This window comes from Schistocerca nitens, chromosome 2, assembly GCF_023898315.1.
Source record: "Schistocerca nitens isolate TAMUIC-IGC-003100 chromosome 2, iqSchNite1.1, whole genome shotgun sequence".
In the NCBI taxonomy this organism is placed as follows: domain Eukaryota; kingdom Metazoa; phylum Arthropoda; class Insecta; order Orthoptera; family Acrididae; genus Schistocerca; species Schistocerca nitens.
The window spans coordinates 409095437-409116234 of NC_064615.1; the positions used below are offsets into that span (position 1 = coordinate 409095437).

The window sequence follows — 20798 nt, forward strand, 5'->3', positions numbered from 1 at the left end:
CTTGATCCTCTGCTGCCTTCACTACTTCATCCCTCAGAGCTACCCATTCTTCTTCTACTGTATTTCTTTCCCCCATTCCTGTCAATTGTTCCCTTATGCTCTCCCTGAAACTCTCTACAACCTCTGGTTCTTTCAGTTTATCCAGGTCCCATCTCCTTAAATTCCCACCTTGGGAATGCAAAGACTTGAAAATGAAAATTCTGATTACAGGTATTCCATGTAACTTTTTATTCTGGTGAAGATTCCCCTAGTGCAATCGAAACTGTGGTCAATTGACAAAATTTTAGTCAACCGAAGTGGCTGTGCATACGTCCTGTGTTCCAAAATATTAATATCGCGCTACCTGTATGTTATTGTAGCCAAAAGTCAACATGGAAGAAATTCAGCTTCTTTAAGGAAAGGTTAGTCCCAGGCGTTACAAAAGACCTAAAAGGAAAAAAAAGCGTCCCTAAACGATCCATATTGATACTCGACAATGCGACATTTCATCCCTCTGATGATGAACTTTAAAAGGCGAAGTAAAAGCTTTAGCTCTCCCTGTCCACGTAACATACCTAATCCAACCCATGGTCACGTGAAGGCAGCTGCTTGTTTCAAGCGATGAAATCAATAAATATGAAAGATATGATGCACGCAATTGCCGAAGTTTGGGAGTGAAAAAGAAAGAGTGAAGAGAATCAAGATAAAACAGACCATGCAACAAGTGATGAATCAAGACGTAGACACTACAGCGATTTTTGAGGTATTTGCAAACCTTACAACCGGCCGTGGAGCCAGTGACGTGAGTTAAGTGGATTAGTACAACTGACTTTGATTGCACAACGGAAGAAGAATCAGTTGACTATCAAATGATTGACGCTGTAAATCGAAGAACCGACGAGAACGAGAAAAATGACTACGCCAACGAGGACAATAAACCTACGGCTAGAGTATCACGTACAGGGTAAAAATGCATTTGACGTAGGCTTTCAGTACATCCACTTTTGTGGATAGCTAATGGCGGAACATCGCGGTAAAATAAAGGTTGTTGGTTGCACAGCAAAAGCTCATTACAGATTTTTCTCGTCCTGCTTAAGAACAGAACATTTTTTATCGTGTGATCTCATGTTTTCAACAGTTAATTGCGAATCAGTTTTGTCACTGCAGCATTGTAATAAGGCATGTACAGCTGTTAAAATTTTGCCCACAATAGTAATGCCTTACCGTACGATACAGACGTATTTTGGAGTACAGACGCTACTTTACATTACTCTTTCGTATAAGACTTTTTAGTGTATCAATTTTTTTACATGGAACAGTTGAAAATTACTGTACTGTATTGTGATGTTACGGATCAATAAAATTGTTCCTCTGGAAATCCAACCTTTTTTGCGCTCCGACCATGATGTCGTTCCCGTAGGGGACGGTTTACCGATGTTCTACTGTAGAAGTCTCCTTCATTTCCGTGGTTCCAGCCGCAGTTAAAAGAAAATCATACTCTACATATAGATTGAAAATAAAATACTCACTTTTGCTTTAGTTCACGTTGCAGAGAAAACTATTGATCACGGTATTAACAACAAATTATATATTCTTGAAATAAAAAATACAAGCACTGTGCCTGTTTATAACAACTTGAAATTAGTGTTAATGGTAGCTGGAATTGCCGTAGCAAGGCACAAATACAAACACATGAGTCTAGACTAGAGTGGATACGAAGCATTGACTGGCTGGTACAGTCAGTTTCTGCACAGCAGCAGCGGGTTGTCTGAGTCTCTCTGCGCCTTTTGGGCCTTTGTTCCGCGCCGCCACAGCATGCACAAGTCTTCCGGGCACAGCTTTCCCCGAAACTCAAAGCTGCCTTGCGGCTCGCAAGTTCTCCGTCGATTACATGGTAACAGTTTTTTCTAAAGATCGTTAGTAAAAAGATTTTCCTCACTTTTCCCCTTCTCTCATCCGTTAGCAAAAATTAATATCTTCCCAGCTTACATTTGATGTATTTTAGTAAGGAATAAAGAACCTTACGTAACTGGACCGTTACAAAAGTGCGACACGTTTTGTCGAATTTTATGCAGACTTTATAGAAAATATGGGAAAATAGTAAATCGGCCAGTTCTATGCTTTCACTACGCAAGTAATACTGTCTTCACTCAGAACTGAGGGTACAAGTGGTAAAAGTACTTACTGAAGCTACCTGACTGCCAAAGTTAAATGGCTGTTTATAAATTACATGAATTACTGTCGAAACATCAGATATTTTTTCCCTAACTGTCAGTTAGTTCAGTATACACTGATTAGCCAAAACATTATGACCACTGACCACGAACGACCATCTCGAAAACGGCAAAGCATGTCGAATGTTTACATGCTACTGTCGCGAGCATCTACGGAAAGAGTAGGAGGACAGTGAAGCTACCACCAGGTGCTAAATGGTAGGACATCCACGACTCTTCACAGATCGTGGGGTTCGGAGGCTTGTCTGCTGTGTAAAATAGAATAATTATCAGTGGCATCTGTACGGAAAGAGCGCAGTGCTGGTGCACGCACCGGTGTTCCAGTGCACATTGTTCATCGTACAGTGTTGAATAAGGAGCTCTGCGGCATACCACCTCTGCGTGTTCACATGGTTGACCCAACAACATGGTCAGTTACGATATCAGTGAGCACGGGACCATAGGGACTCGGCCTTCCTTCAGTGGAAATGTGTCGGCTCTTACAGTGAATGTTTTTGCTACACTAGGTCGATGGTCGTTTCTACAAACGCCGTCATCGAGATGAACAGCGGCTCGAAACGTGCAGCACGCCACGGACGCAGGCGTGCGGGAGCAATATGATTCTACGGGAGACATTTTCCTGCGCTTACATGGGACCTGTAGTAGTAATCAAAGACTCGCTGACATCTACGAATCACCTGCATCCCTTCATGCTTGATGACTTCCCCGACGTTGACGTCATCATTCAGCATTATAATTGTCCGCGTCTCTGAGCCAGAACCGTGCTGCTGTAGTTTGAGGCGCATTATAGTGAACTCAAGTTGATGCCTCGGCGACCAGATTCGCCTAATATGAACCTATGGGACCCACTTGGGTCGCTATCGGGCGCCATCGCCACGTAGACAAATCAGCGGCTCGTTATTTAAATTACATTACCAGTGCGTGGACATCTAATGCCACATACCACCACAAACCTACCAACAAACTATCGGATGCCTGACACGCAGAGTCAGTGATGTATTTCGTTCCAAGGATGGACAAAGAAGCTATTAAGCAGGTGGTCATTATGTTTTGGCTCATCTGTGTATAGTTCCAGTTATGGGTAGAGACTGTAGTGCTCCAGCGTTATTCTTTTAAATACATTAAAAACGCTTATATTCTTCGGGTTTTGATACTTTTAGAGTGAAACAGTTAAAAGTGCAAAAGCATTTTATTTATTGTGCTATATTTTGAAAATTTTCCTTGGTAGCACCCAGATGATACCTATGTAGTAAAATACATGTCCATCATAAAACAAGTATATGTAATTAAAGCGAAATTTATATAACAAGATGAATAATAATAGGTGAATAACAAAATTAAAACACCAAAACTAAAATATATTGGAGTGGTGCCAACATATACGAGAGATCATTCATAGTCACTATAATGCCCTCAAAGACAGTGTCTATAGAGTCATAATCATTTCCTTATGTGATGTGTATTGAAGAATCTCTCTCCTGGGCAACACTCGTGATGCTGTACCATTGTGTGGTGCATTTTTTCAGTCTTTCTCGCCCCCCTTCTACGACCATGTCCTTATCTTTCTCTACGGTCTTTCATTACACTCATGGTAACTGCTGTTTGGGCATGAGATTTATTGTTATGGAACTCGTGATAATGTGGAGGGAAGTAGTTCTTAATCATATGAAAATTTTTCCATTCCTCATTTTATTTCAAACTCATCTTGATGCAAACGCAGCAGAAGAGGTATTGATGGGGGACCAGTATTGGGGCCTCCAAAAATCCGCTTCTGTAAACTCAGGCTGACGGTTTAGTGAATATTTGATCTCTATTCTTAGAGGGTTTGCTTTGCCGATTTAGATCCATCTCGTATTCCTCCATAGTATTTTGTTCCCTTCTGTGTTTTGCAACTTGTCCTTCGCTATGGTATTAATGACTTCCTTTCAGTTAAAGTTTTCTGTCATTTCCGTTACGAAAACTTTTTGCTGATTGCTTCCAGCCTGTCTTAGGGAACCAATACATGTTTGGCGTTGTTATTTGCTTTTCCAGAAAAACCAAAATCTTTATAACATTGCATATGTGTATGGCCAGGTTAAAGTGCCTTATGATCTGTTGTCAGTATGTTGACTTTGCATCAGTATACAAACATCATTTCAAAATACTGCCTATTTAAACAGGCATTAAATAATTCTATGAGTACTCTTAAAAGCAAAAACATAAAGCTACTACAGTACTTTCAAAAAATTACGTACCTGAACATTCATTACAGATTGCAGCAGTTCCCCTTCTGTCCGCCATTTCACTTGTACTAGTTGTAGTCTAAATACATAGTGCGCCACTATGCGGGAAATCGCTTGTACTTCTTTTTCTCGGAAGAGATATTCACACTTTCAATTACGAAATGTGCGTATAGATCATTTTCTTGTGAAATTTCACTTATAGCACTTGCAATCTCAGCCCCACAATTATTCACCTATACAATGTTGATCTTTCCGTCGTCACAGCATCCGTTCTAGTTCGAACAGAGGAGGTCGATAGTGTTCTTTTTTCGTCTCTCAATATTATGTTTAACTTCGAGGAAATATGCGTCCGTCTGAAGCTATATTCTGATGCGTGATGATTCGTGTTTCTTAGATACACACTGAGCTTTTTGTCCAGGATTACAGCCTTGTGCCGTTTTCGTGTGCCTCGTTCCATCCGTTGGTCGGCTACAATTTGGTTACATTATTACAAAAAACTCGTTGTGGCGGCTGAAGGAACGAGGTGAAAAGACCAGATTCGTTGGAAGCGCAATTTTGATTTCGTTTCTAGGATTATAACTGAAATATCGCGTAAGGGAAAGTCGTAGCAGCGGGTGCTCGACGTTTCGCGTTGTGGAAAGACACCAGGCTTTCGCTATTGCATCCGTAATAGCAGGAAGTCTAGTTACCGGTTCCTTTGACGCTCGTTGCCTAATGACAGACGGAAGTTTCGAAGTATAGATGAAGCAACAAAGTGATAGTCCTACTACTACTACTACTACTACTACTACTACTGCTAACGGTTGTTACCGAGCGAGGTGGCGCAGTGGTTAGACACTGGACTCGCATTCGGGAGGACGACGGTTCAATCCCGCGTCCGGCCATCCTGATTTAGGTTTTCCGTGATTTCCCTAAATCACTCCAGGCAAATGCCGGGATGGTTCTTCTGAAAGGGCACGGCCGAATTCCTTCCCCATCCTTCCCTAATCCGATGAGACCGATGACCTCGCTGTCTGGTCTCCTTCCCCGAAACCAACCAACCAACCTAACGGTTGTTACACACCTTAGACTGCGGAAATGTTAACTGTGCTGGTTTGCCAGAGATTTCACATCGATCTCGATTGACGGGTGCGTTTCCATTGTTTTGTACTTTTGCACACTGGTGGTCTTTCTAAACTGGAGTACCTAAGGTTCATTCCACGAATATCGTAACCACGGCTAAACGTTGTCTTTTTGTGGTTGCGCCAACCAGGTGTTCCATCGTGGATTGGGATACTGCTGTGCTACATACCTCTGTATTATAGTTAAAATAATATAATTTTCATTTGATAAGGAGCAGACGTTAATATTGTTTACAAATATTAATGTGAAGAACGCAAGTTCTGATCACATTTTTAACACTGTAAGTGTTTTCTTGAGAAACAGGAACTGAAGCCACGTCTGGCGTGACAGATGAATGACGGTGCTCACCAGTTTCCCAATCCCTACTTCCAGTGCATTATTCGCAACCGGCTTTAAGTGCGGAAGCACTCACTGTGATTTAGTAAACTCAAAAATAAGATCAGTCACAATGAAACGTTGAAATACTATCATAAAGCGTTTAACGGTAGTAAGAAGAGGAGTCATGCAGGATCTATTACAGTAGATTGAATTCCCCTCATATCCACCTGTGTGTATAAACAAAGGACAACGAGCCGCGGCATTGCAGAATACGGTAGTAAAAAAAGAACCTAAATTTAAATAACGATAGCTTAATTACTAAGTTCTGGAACAACTGTTCCTACGAAATAACTGTACTCTGATTTAAATTAATTAGCACCTGAGGTTTAAGGTCCCAAGTTGCGATGTTGTCCCGTTAAATACTACCTGCAGGCAGTCGCCATAGCTATCTGCGGCAATAAAAAAAAATCACTGAAAACCCTCTTACCTCCATAAAACCAGCGTAAAAATAATCGCAATTCACTTATTGTATAGATCTCTATTCTTAGTTAATAATTTAAAAATGAACCCTTAATATTAATTAATGACAGAGTTAACGTTTTTTTGATATAGGCGATATAGTCGGGTCTGGAAAACTTTAGCACTTGGCAAGCCTAATGCTTTCCGCGCAGGGGAAGAAGCAATTACTGGCAGCCGACAGCGACAGGTTCGCATTGGCGGGAGCACTCCTTCCCGTTACCTGTCAAGAGATCACTACTATTAATCGGGCTGTAGTCAGACATTAAAAGTTAATGCACAGACCACAAAATTCTGCAGGTCCGTTGTGTGTTGCAATCTGAGTTCGAGGACCTAGACAGATTTCAGAGAAGAGTGAGACACCGAGGAGAGATCTGGCGTAGCAGCTGGACGCGGAAGAATGATTCTCCCAGTGACCCCCGTTGACGCTGGGTAGTTGACTCAGGCGCCTGCGGGAAGGACACCCGACGCTTGATTCACGCCAGTGATTCAGAACTCGCTCACTGGTCGCGCGGCACTTCGTAGGGCAGGTCCGCTATACTGGTTACTCCTCCCGTGCTGGGTGCAGTAGAACTCGAGCAAGGCTGCCTTGTAGTTGAATTCTAGCCTGCTGCTACCAGGCCGTTAACTCCTCCTGTGTACACGATACTGATTAGACATTAGTTATTTTCAAAAACTGAATCATATTGTCACAGCTGTTCACTGTTCGTACTGCCCGTTCAGATTATGAGACGGAATTGGAAGAGGCAAATTCTCGAATCCATCAGAGGTCATTCATAAATAAAATCCAGTCCAAAGGATGGCTTTACAAAAATCAGAGTTATTGAGACCAGGTGCTGTGACAAGATGCGTTGAATCTGGATTTCAGAGATGTCTCAAATCGACTGAGGCTTTTGTCAGTCTGACATTAGCTTTACAATACAGTATGGAGAGAGCCTGAGATCAGGTTTCTTCAAGTTGCTGTAGGTCACAAGCTAGCAAGTTCATTCAGCAACATGTTCTCTGATGAGTGGTTTTCAGTTGTTCTGAATGGAACAGCTAATAGGTAAAGTACTTTAAACCAACTATCTGCTGCAAGCATCAGTCCTGGTTCCCATTGTGTTTAATTTGTCTGTCCACGACATTTTAATTCCAAGAAAATTCAGCATGCAGATTACTTGTCATTAACATGTCAGAACAAAGATATTGAGCATTATGAAAGTTGTGTACACTGTCAAGTGACCTCACCATTTTGATAGAGTACATTTGCAACTGGAGAATCCAGCCAAAGCCAAGCAAAAGAGAGGTCACAATGATACATCTCCATAATAAAGCAGAACACAGGAAGTATCTTATGCTATTTAATGGGGTCAAAGTTTCCCCATAATTGCTTCCCTAAACAGCTACATGTCACTTAGGAGCACTGCATGAGCCGTTCAAAGAAGCTTGGCTGAAAGTTAAATGTACACCACAAAATAGCTAGAAGCAGCTGGGGAGCAAATCCATATAAACTATGCAACATTGCAGTTTCACTTGGGTACTTTACTGTTGTATATTGTGCTCCTCTATGGGAAAATAGTGCACCTACCGCTGAGAAAGCTGCACACCTGAATAAGGCCATGGGAGACCATTACTAGCATTGTCAGACCTATTTCCATTCAGTGGTTGCATGTTCCGTCCAGTATTACTCGTTCAGATCTAGGAAGAAAAGTTGCCAAAGAGCAAGTTCTTAAAAAGGCAGTCCCATAAGAACTCAGCCAGATGATACAGACTAAGGAATAATTCAAATAAAGAAACTGTGCCATTGGTTTACATGTACAAAGAATTTGAGAGACAATAATATTGTAGCTCCTGTGGATTGTCAGCTAGCTTGTTGCCAAATACCCACTGTTATATTATCTTGTCACAACATAATTACAGTAACCAGTAATTAGATAATGATTTGCTGTGATGGGGCTACAAGTAATATACACATGTTAAATTATTTTATTAGTATGTACCAGAGATACAGTCAGAAGCACTTAACATCCATGGCTCTGTTGTTTATTTTGTACACTATACACTTTGCTTCAGAATTTTTTGGTTAAGTGGCAAAAATTCAATCATGTATTTAATGTATGTCATCATTCAGATTCCTATTGAGAATGAGAAAAGTATAGGGCTTTCTCTTTCTGTCTTGAAAAAATTAACATCGTTGACTCAATTTGGTGTGCCTTTTTCATGAAGTAGTTTGATGATGGCTTTCCACTATTGTGGATCCATATATATGCTACTGTAAAAGTCCTAAGCTGCTCTAAGTGACACTGTAATTTGCACGGATAAGTTCCGGCAGGGTTCACTGTGGAGGCTGACGTGTAGCTGTTTCTAGCAAGGTGCAAATTGCCAGGATGTTAGCAATGAGATGAGAGGCTCTGATGATGAAAAGTGTTACTGTCCACTAGGTGGCACTTCTCTCACACAGACTTTTCTGAGCTAGGTCTCCATGATTTTAATTTTAAAGTTTTGGTAAATTTAGAGTCGTAGATTTAGATGTTTATAAGGAAGCATTTTTCAAAAAATAACCAAATAATAGAAACTTCTGAAATGTACTGTGCGTTTTTCCCCAACATAACACTTTACTGGTACTTTGATGTTGGTGGTGAACTCATCTGTACAGTTGTATAGGTTAATTTTATGGTAGTCATTTTCATTGTTGCGGAAATATAGATCTTGCACAGCTTTACAAGTTGTATGTGAAGTGACATGATGTAGTGGTTAAAGAACCAAATCATTATTTCGGAGAGGTGGTTAAAGTCTCATCCAGCCATCTACATTTAATCCATATCCTTTGCAAAGAAATCATCCACAAGTATTTTTTCAGTGATTTTGGTACGTCACTTAATGTGCAAGCCAGGACGATTACTTCAAAAAATTTAAGGCAGATTTTCATCCACATACTTGTCCAGTCAGTGATTGTCCTCCATCCACCTTCTGATCATCAGTGGAACTTTAAGAACTAACAATCCTTCTTTTTTTTTTTTTTTTTTTGTGTGTGTGTGTGTGTGTGTGTGTGTGTGTGTGTGTGTGTGTGTGGCCTGCTTTTACACAGACAGAACTCTGAAAACATTTCATTAATGCATAGACTCTGTAATCTGTTAAAATATATGAACACTTCAGTTTTTGTTTATCAGTTCAGAAGAAACACTTCCACCAAATATGTTACTATTCTTCATAAATTTGACTCTGTTCAAACAAATTTTATGGTTTACATATTAATCCTAGCAATACCAACAGAGGAGGGGAAGGTGTTAACTTCATATTTTAAAATTTTGAGAAAGTTTTTAATGAGTTCTGACTGATTCGATAATTGTTATAAATTTTTCAGGTAAACTTAAGCCAAAAATTTGCCATAATGACAGACGTGACTTTTCACAGCGTAAGCTATATTCAGTGTCTTCAGTGTCTGGATCCTACTTATACATCACTATCGCTTGAAAAAGTATGTTGTTAATAAAAGCCAACAACAATGAACAAAATTTATATTTTTAATAAAGGTAACCCCCCTTCCTCTTGGTAGTACGCGTTATTGAAAATGCATTGGTATTGCAAGGATTAAACAAAATACTGTTATTCCATACAAAATTCACCACAAAGTTCAGCAGTCTGATTATGTGCCTCAGTTTTAATCCAATACACTAACAAAAATTATCCTTTCCATTATCTCCCATTTCGGTTCTTTCCTGCTTGCCTGCTTTGTTTCCCTTGGTTGCAGGGTTTAGAATCCCTGTTTTGCTATGAAGGTTTAAATCTTCATTGTGTTTTCTATTCTAATTGTAAATACTACAGTTGTAGTAGGAAAAGATCCATCTCATTATGCATCTCTGATGTCAAATGAAGGTTGAGGTTTAAGGCAGTTTTCTACGGTTTATATTTAGCATTATTTGACTTGTATGCAATCTGCTTCCTGAATGTCTTAATTTATTATATTCAGAGCCAAAGGAAACAATATTTGCTTATTACTCTGACAAGAAATTGATGATGACGTCTGAGTGTTCAGCTGATTCTGTTATTTAGCATCATTTTGATCCAGTTAAAATCGTAACTTTGTCCCATAGTATTATAATGTAACCAATTTCTTGCACTCTTGAGTTACCAGTTGTTAATTGATTGCATTGTTTTTCAGTGCCGTGGGTAAAACATGTCTTCTCATCAGTTATACAACCAATGCCTTCCCAGGAGAATATATTCCCACTGTGTAAGTAACATTGCTGTAGTTATTAGCTTTTAATTTGGATGTGTGTGTTAATAATTTTGTATATTTTGACATTATTTTTCCAGGTTTGACAACTATTCTGCCAATGTGATGGTGGATGGGAAGCCCATCAATTTGGGTCTATGGGATACAGCAGGACAAGAAGATTACGATAGGCTGCGGCCATTGTCTTATCCACAAACGGTAATGCTAAAAAGCCTATATTTTTTTTTTTATCAGTACTACAGAAAGTTAATAGGCAGGTATTTGTTGTGGCCAGTTGGAAGTATGAACTCAGGAAAATGTGTTACAAACAAAAAGTAAATGAAATTAGTGATTGTAAGTAGAGAGAATTTGAGTAAAATTCACACTATGAAGACAAGTGGCAGTAATATTAGAATTGTATTCAGTTTACAAAATTATTGAAACAAAAATCCATATGCATTTTATCCATGTAATATCTGTAAAACTGCTTAACTTAAGAAATATGTATTTCATTACTGTTAGATCAGATTGGTAGCGAACTATTTTAAAGCCATTTTGTGATGTTGATGTGCAGAACTATATTTTTATTTATCTTTAGCTAGTTACATGTTCCATATCTACTGCATGATTTTTATTGATACGATGTAGCAAGTTAGCTTACAGATGGCTATATGGCTACATGCAGACAGTTTGATTGTTTAAATTCAACAAGATTGAACATATTATTCTTTACTACTCAGTTACTAGTACAATATTTCTTCCCTGTAGTCATGCTACCAGTTTATTATAAACATCTCTCTGTGAAGTATTAATAGTCCAGAAGAAATTGTAGCCAGGATACCCAAATTTATTGAAATGGTACATCAGTCTTTTTAGAAGATGGTAAATTTTGCCACAAAACAGTTCACAAGCACTGAACTTTGATGTATTAATCTTGTATCAAATTCAGGTGCTTTGACTTGGAAATAGATGTATGACGTTCAAAACTAGAAATGTCAGTTGAACCATAATTCATTTTACATGCTTTTAAAGTGTGTAGGTGGATTGTTTTTAAAGGGGGACACAGATTGTAATCCTTGTGCAGTGTTAAGTTTAAAGATTTAGAGTAAATATGTCTAATATTTGTGAACACTGAGCTTAAACACTGTAGTCTAACCCACAAATGATGGCAGTTTGTGCATGTAAATACACGGGCGGTAAAGGCATTGTTGACATTCCAAGCGACGGTAGCGGCACGCACCTGCTTTCCGCTTGAAGGAAGCGTACAACCTGCAAATTGTCTTTCACTTGCTCCACAACCAGCAACGACAACTCTCAACAAATGAAATAGAAATTCACTAAACAACTTGCTACGTTCACATTTAACGGTTGCATTAGCTACCGCACTCGGAGCAGAGTGCTCAGAACACTATTGAACGCTCATTGGCTGTCGGGGTGTCTGTGACATAGGCGTGCAGAACAAGCCTAAACTCGACTGCCATCGTTCGTGCCTCCAGCTATAATTCAGTGAAAGTTTTTCAAACATTTTAGACATACTTTGTTTCATGATTTTCATCAAGGCAAATCACCACCTCTGCCAAACTTAGCATAGATTTCAATAACAGCAAAAATAGGCAATCTAGTTTTCTTGAAGCTCGAAAGATTTATTGAGATGGTCAATAAATGTTATGGTCCTTCACTTCTGGAAGGCTTCTGAAAAAACTCTATGGTGCCATCTTAAATACTTCAGATTATATTGATGGACTAACTGAAACATTTGATACCACTTCAACTCACTGACTGTCACCTTTTGAACTAATGTACACCTTGGGCTACACTACAGATTAGTATGTTCCCACAGCTTAAAAAAACTCGTATAGATGTAAAAGAAATATCGTCAGTGTTAACTTCTCTTTCTGTTAGCATACCCATGTCACGTGCGACATCAAGTTACAAGATGAAGCAAACATGTGGTATCAGTAGGTTCAGTTGATCCTTATTGATTTTATGAAATGTGTGATGAGTTTGAGGTTTTATGGAGAAATAAAACACAAATAGTGTAGCAGTTAATGTAAGAAACACTTTAATATACTCAAATATAATTGAGTGTTACATTGGAATTTTTATCAAGAAAGATTGAAAAGGTGTGGAGAAGAATTGGATGATCACCAACAGATTTGTGTTGTTATTGAGAATACAGGGAAGGTTAACAATTAAGAAATGAGCTCTGAATATGCATGACTAGACAGGCCATCCAAGACGTACTTCAGAGCATATTTTTTTATGCACTGCAATAGATTTTGTCAGAAAAATATAGGATTATTGTGGCTGGGTTTGTGCTATAGTTGTGAACAGTGAACAAGAGACACTCCAAAGTAAACCAACAATTTTTCATGAAAGGTTGCTCATGATGAAAGTAGTCTCTTTTAAATTCCAGTCCTGAAAGTAAGGAGATTCTTTTTGGAAGACACTAGAATTATATTTTCAGGTCACTCAAATGAAATGTTCTGTTATGGTTTCCATAAGGGGCAGTAGCCAGTGATATGCATTTGTGGTTACTAAAATTAGAAATTTTATTAAGCTGCTGCTGTTAGGCATCTGCCAACCAAGTGACTTAAGAAAAGTATTAGCAACACATTACCTAAGGAGGTGCAATTAGATAAATGCCCAGCTGTCGGTAAAGATGGCATTGTGTTTATGATTTACAAATGTGATCAACATATAAAGGAATTGAAAGAAAAACAGCATAGAAGTGTTACTGGAGGTAAATCAGTTTGGGTTAAGGAAAAGAAAATAGATTGGAAAATAAATCCCTACAAAAATAGAGTGGGTGTATTAAAAGGGAAGATCAAGCAAGAAATAAATTAGTGTAAGCAGAGGTGTGGTGCAGGGATGTGATTCGTCACCACTGAATATATTGCATGTTGAAGAAGCAATGAAGGCTGTTAAGGAAATCTTTAGAGGAGAAATAAAATTGTGGTGACAGCAATACTAAGATTTGTAGATGGCATTGCCCTCAGAGTTGAAAGTAAGAAAGACTTAGGTGAACATGAGATATAAACTGAAACTATACAAAAATAATAGAATAGTATGTTGGATAGCAATATGCTTAATATAAAAGTTCGCAACAGCATAGAAGTAGAAAAACTAAAAGTAGTTTCTTATACAGGAAGTATGAGGTATGGTTAATGAAGAATGCAACACTTTTTTATGAAAGCGGGTTGCTTTGTGAGGATTCTAATACATCATATTATTCCCCATTCTTTCATCTACAAATCCCTATTTTTAACTTAATCTCTGTTCAGTGCAATAGCCTTACACCACCTTTCCGGGAGAGCCTTCAAACCATCATGGTACCATTCTATTGGTCAGTGTCAGAGCCATTGTCTTGCTGCACCAATAACCTCCCCCATCACCCATGTACTGCTTCCTGCAGAGTGCATCCTTCATTGGGCCAAACAGATAGAAGATGGAAGGTGTGAAATCCGGGTTGTAGAGTGGAAGAGGAAGAATAGTCCAATGAAGCATTGTGAGCTCTTCTCGGTTGGTGTGAAGTCTTGCATTGTCGTTGATAAGGAGAAGTTAGTTTGCATTTTTGTGTTGACAAAAATGCTTAAGTTGTTTCTTCAGTTTCCTGAGGCTAGAACAAAGCTCTTCAGAGTTGATTATTACACCACAATAGAGGACATCAAAAAGAACCATCCCTTCAGAGTCCCAGAAGAATCACCAAGACTTTTCCAGCTGGGGATGCATTTTGAATGTTTTCTCCAGGGCAGAAATGGTATGGCGCCACTCTATGGAGTGCCATTTTATTTCCACTTCGAAGTGTGACCCAATATGTCATTGCCTGTGATGATGTTCAATAAAAAATGATCATGATCAGCCTTGTAATGCACAAACAATTTCACACACATGGTCCTTCATTGCTCTTTATGGTCTTCTGTTTGGAGGTGAGGAACCCAGCAGGCACATACCTTTAACTGCCCCGTCTGGTGGATGAGTGTGTCAGTCCTATCAACAGAGACATCTGGCTGAGCATTGAGGTATTTGATTGTGATCTATTGATCACCTCTAATGAGTGTGCCCCCACATCCAAAACTTGTAGGAGTCACAGATGTGTGCAGCTGGCTCGCACAGGAGATTGGACAGGTTTGCCTGACCTTGTTGCAGTGATGACAAATACGTCACCCAACAAGCCATTGTGCTTTTGGTCACAGCCAGATCTCTGTAGACATTCTGCAAGTGCCTCTTAATAACTATAATGCTCCGGTTTTCCGCCAAAATAAACTCGATGACAACTCTCGATTTGGAAAGAATCTCTGTTACAGACGTCATTGTGAAGGCTACATATAATGCCACCACCTATCAGAACTTCAAGAAACTATAGGGGCTTGAAGTGGAAATATTCAATAATGTTCCACAACAAATTCTGCATTTTTCAACTGAAATTGGCCAAGAAAGAAAATGTGTTGCATTACTAATTGAATGCCCCTTGAAAGATTACACATGGCAGCCAAAGTAGACAAGATACCAAAATTAAATCTACATCCAGGTTATTACTCTGCTATTCACGATAAAGTGCCTGGCAGAGGGTTCAGTGATCTCTCTACCGCTCCACTCTTAAAAGACGCGAGGGAAAAATGAGTACTTAAATTTTTCTGTGTGAGCCCTGATTTCTCTTATTTTATCGTGATGATCATTTCTGCCTATGTAGGTGGGTGCCAACAGAATGTCTTCGCAATTGGAGGAGAAAACTGGAGATTGAAATTTCACGAGAAGATCCCGTCACAACGAAATACGCCTTTGTTTTAGTGGTTGCCACTCCCATTCACATATCATGTCTGTGACACTGTCTCCCCTATTTTGCGATAATACAAAATGGGCTGCCCTTCTTTGAATTTTTTCGATGGCATCTGTCAGTTCCACCTTATGCGGATCCCACACCACACAGCAGTACTCCAGAATAGGGCGAACATTGGTAAAGATGAAAAAAGCGTTTAAGATAGAGCTCTACTGCTGTCAAATATGGGTGTGGAATTGAAGTATTAGTTCTTGAAAATGTTCATCTGGAGTGCATAAGTGAGAAATGGAACACAGGAAATGCTCAAGAGGGGAACATGGAAGTATTCGAAAGATCGCGTTATTGAAAAACATTTAAAGCTACGTGACTGGATGAGGCACATAATGAAGATAGATTAAAAATATATATGTGGAAAAGTCTGTCATAATCACAAGAAAAGGGAAAGGGTTACTGGGATATTTGCAGTGAGTTCAGAAATTCTTAATTTGGCGCTGAAAGGAAAAACTGAAGGGGATAAATTGTAGGAACATACAGGTTACAGTAAGGGAAACAGTGTAGTGTTGATTACCATAATTGAGTAAAGATGAAAATATTAGCTCAAGTCGGAAAGTAATTAGGGGCAGCACTAAAGGAGTTGGCTAATTTTTCCTTACGAAAAACTGTCCATGAAGATATACTGTTACGTTAGAACTGCAAATTAGTAACTAATCTATAGCACCTAGCTACATATAAACTGTAGCATATTACAGAATGAAATTTTCACTCTGCAGCGGAATATACACTGATAGGAAACTTTCTGGCAGATTAAAACTGTGTTCCAGACCGAGACTCGAACTGGGGACCTTTGCGTTTTGCGGGCAAGTGCTCTACCAACTGAGCTACCCAAGCATGACTCATGACCTATCCTCACAGCTCTAATTCCACCAGTATCTCATCTCCTTCCTTGGTAGGAGAGCGCTTGCCCGCGAAAGGATAGGTCCCGAGTTCGAGTCTCGGTCCAGTGCACAGTTCTAATCTGCCAGGAAGTTTCAATAGCTTATTAACCTGCAGAAGATAGTCAGACGATTTTTATATGGATTACAGTGCTGGTAAAATAGTAATTAGAGTGGTATGTTTAGTTAAACCAATTTGATGTAGCTTCTCATAATACTACATGACCATATCACATATACAGTAGTTGCTATGGTAGGATTTCATTCGACTGGTTAGCCGAAGTGGAGATTTTGAATTTTGAGTCGGCAGGATATTAGGTGAATTAGTATTAGAAAGCATCAAGGCTCTTGCTACAGAGATTTAGTGTGTTACAGGTACAGTAGCCTCTCCTAACCATATTACTCCTTCTGCCATTCTCTGTAGTAACAGCTGCACAACCTGCATTTACAAAAACACTCCGTAAACCACCGTGAGGTGCATGGCAGTGGGTACATAACATTGTACCTGCTATTAGGGTTTTCTTCCTGCTCCATTCACTTATGGAGTGTGGGAAGAATTATTGTTTGAATGCTTCTGTATGTACAGTAATTATTCTAATCCTATCTCCATGATCCCTATGTGAGTGATACATAGGGGGGGTTGTAGCATATTTCTGCAGTAATCATTTAAAGTTGTTTCTTGAAACTTTGTTAATAGACTTGCTTGGAATAATTTATGTTTATCTTGGAGTCTTCCAGTTCAGTTCCTTCAGTATCTCTGTGACTCCCACAGATGAAACAAACCTGTGAACTTTCATACTACTTTTCTCAGTGTATGTTCAATATCCCCTGTTAATCCTATCTTGTACGGGCCCCATACACTTAAGCAATATTGTACATCGAGCTGCACAAGTGATTTGTAAGCAGTCTACTTTGTAGATTGATTACGCTTTCCCAGTATTCTACCAATAAACCTAAGTCTACTACCTGCTTTACCCATTACTGAACCTATGTGATCATTCCATTTCATATCCCTACAAAGTGTTACATCCAGGATTTTGTATGAGTTGGCCGATTCCAACAGGATTGATATTACAGTCATGGCTTTTTTGTGAAGTGAAGTGCAGACATTTAAAGCAAGTTGCCAATCTCTGCACCACTTTAAAAGATCTGATTGAATATTTGTGCAGCTCCTTTCTGCAAGGTTCGCAGGAGAGCTGCTGCAAAGTTTGGAAGGTAGGAGACGAGGTACTGGCAGAAGTAAAGCTGTGAGGACGGGGCGTGAGTCGTGCTCGGGTAGCTCAGTTGGTAGAGCACTTGCCCGCGAAAGGCAAAGGTCCCGAGTTCGATTCTCGGTCCAGCACACAGTTTTAATCTGCCAGGAAGTTTCACTATTAATATTGTCTGCAAGGTCATTAATATATAACATGAACAGCAAATGGTCCCAACACACTTCCCTGGGGCACACTAGAAGTTACTTCTTGATCTGACGACGAGTCTCCATCCAGGATATGATGATGTGCCCTCCCTACCAGAAAGTCCTCAATTCCAGTCACAAATTTCATTGATATCCAGTATGATATTTTTGACAATAAGCATAGGTGCAGTACTGAGCCAAATTCTTTTTGGAAATCAAGAAATACATAATCTACCTGATTGCCTAGATCCAAAGTGCTCAGTATGCCATGTGTGAGAAGTGTGAATTGGGTTTCACATGAGCAATGTTTTCGAAATCCACGCTGCTTGGCTTTGAAGTGGTCACTCTGTTCAAGATATCTCATTATGTTTGAGCTCAGAATATGTTCTAAGGTTCAGCAACAAATCAGTGTCGAGGATATTGGATGGTAGTTTTGTGGATCACTTCTACTATCCTTCTTGTGGACAGGTGTCACCTCCACCTCTTTCTGAGAACTCGACATGATTTTTTTGTTAGTGGGATCTACAGTAGATTATAGTTAGAGGAGGGGCTAACACAGCCGCAAATTCAGTACAGAATCTGACAGGGATTCCATCGGGCCCTGGAGCTGTGTTCAGTTTTAACAATTTCAGCTGTTTGTCAACACCACTGACACTAATACTTATTTCATTCATCTTTCTGTTGGTATGAGGATTAAATTAGGGCAATTCTTCTCGGTTTTTCTTTGTAAAGGAATGTTTGAAAATGGAGTTCATCATTTCAGCTTATGTTTTGCTAACCTCAATTTCTGTTCCTGTCTCATTTGTTAGTGACTGGACACTAACTTCGGTGCTATTAAAAACATTACATACAACCAGAATTTCTTTGGATTTTGTGAAACATCATTTAACAATATTCTGCTGTGGCAGTCATTGATGGCATCAAGTGTGCCTCTCATGACAGTCAAAAGCATTTCATTCAGTGTCTGTCTATAGTCCTAAACTTTGTTTTACACCTATTATGCAGTAACCTGTCTTCCTTTAGAAGTTTCTTTACAGTGACTATATACCACGGAAGTTTCCTCCCATTAAGAACTGTTCTACAGGGTACATACCTATCCAATCCATGGTTGATTATTCTTTAAACTTGATCCAGATTTACTCTACATGCTCCTGACTTGTGTTGAAAGTTTGTTCCTCATTGAGATATGACACTAGTTTTTTGATCTAGTTTACTGTACATAATATCTTTGTTTTAGTTGTCCTTTGTACTTGGGTAATCATTGTTACCATAGTGACATCATGGTCACTGGTACCAGTTTCAGTGAGGACATCCTCAAAGAGGTCAGATTTATTTGTTTCCATTAGATCTAATATATTTCCATCATGAGGGGTTCCTAACTATCTGTTCTAGGTAGATTTCAGCGAAGGCATTTAGTCAAGTTTCACAGGTTGTCTTGTCACACCCGACATTAACAAAACTATAATTTTCCCAATTAATTTTTGGGTGATCAAAGTCGCCAAAGGGTTTACAAAATGAGTGGGGAAGTTGGATACAAGTGAACTGAAGTTTTCTCTGAAGCTTTTGGTTACATCAGGAGGTGAATCTGATGGACGCAAGAAGTATCCAGTTATCAATTTATGCCTACCCCTGAAACTGAGTCTTACCCAGACATTCTCACATACAGCTTCAGTTTCTACCTCATGTGATTTGAGTTTCTTGTCTGCTGCGACAAATACACCACCTCCATTTACCTATCCTTTTGATATACTCTTAAATTTTCCCCAAAAATCTCACTGCTATCAGTTTTAGGTTTCAAATGGCTTTCTATAACTAGTATTATGTGAGCTTCACTGCTTTTGATGAGAGCTTCAAACTCCAGAATTTTGTTGCAACTGCTTCGGCTGTTTACCATTAGAATTTTAATATCCTCAACTGTGGGATACATTTCTTTCGGTCTTACAATGACACTTCTGGGTTTCCTACAGCTGCCATTATCTGGATTGGATGGAGAGTCGCTTAATATAAAAAAAAAAAAAATCTTGTGTGCACCCCACACAGAATCGGCTACCTGAGTAGCAGCCTTTGATGTGTAGCGCACACCTTGTGATGAAGCAAGCTGGGATATTTTTACTTCCCCTCTTGTTTTGCCATCTGCCTCCTTAAATTTGTTTTTTCAGTTTTATCTAATTATTATTAACATATGTGAGTATAATCTGCATTTTCATAAAAGAAAAAGGTTGGCTCTGAGTCTTAAAGAATGTAACACCAGATCTAATTTTGTGCTTAGTTTTATGCAAGTAATTGATTTTCTAGTTTATTTAGACTATTCCTAGTTAGCACCTTATGTCATAGGGTGAAATCAGTAATTGTTTCGTAACTTAAATTCTATTGTTGATGTATAAACAAATGTAAATTCTATACTAATTATAAACATTTGGGAGACAAAACAATAGCATTCTTAAAGGATATATTTGGCTCTATTCCAATACATGTTAGAAACCAGCCCTTCATTAATTCCAAAGTAATTAACAGTTTTGTCAAAAGTATTGTTTACATATCTATATATGTTAATTTCATCATTTAAACAAATAATTCGGCCTAAACCTTGTGGTAGAAGAAACTGTTAAAAGGAAAAATGTTTTTTTATGTATGCAGTTAATTTAATGAGTGAAGTTTTAATTATAATATCTGTAAGTTTTCTTCAAACAGTGTGTGGTTTCAGTACCTACTATTGTGAGGATATATAAGGGCCCAATTTTTGGTCCCGAGGCAGTCAGTCCACGGCTGAGTTTCAGACGAGGAACCTGTGTTGGTTAGAATGACAACAATGCATCAACTTAATAGTGAAATAAATGTTACACCAACAGGACATATGTTAAACCAATGGCAGTGTCTGCTCCATATGTACCTGATTATTCCGAAAGAACTGTGGACTATGTGATAATGTTTTTTACTGCTTGTGGATGTTCATCAGTAAACTATTGTAGCTGTATGTGGATGTTCGCCTGCAACTTATTAATGAGGCTTATCGAAAGTTAAACAGTAGTGCACTGGGCATATATAATTGTGTATTATTGGGGGGTTGTAAACAGTGAACGTAAACTACTGTGAAATGCAATTGT

The 20798-nt window shown here is 39.0% G+C and overlaps 1 protein-coding gene across 1 annotated transcript in view; it reads left to right on the top strand.

Annotated features, from left to right (window-relative positions):
* LOC126236264 (ras-related protein Rac1) overlaps positions 1–20798 on the top strand; it is a 106044-nt gene that overhangs the window by 76550 nt on the left and 8696 nt on the right. The window contains exons 2-3 of the mRNA XM_049945416.1: positions 10533–10604; positions 10688–10805. Coding sequence (XP_049801373.1) covers positions 10533–10604; positions 10688–10805 — 190 coding nt within the window. The remainder of the gene's footprint in view (positions 1–10532; positions 10605–10687; positions 10806–20798) is intronic.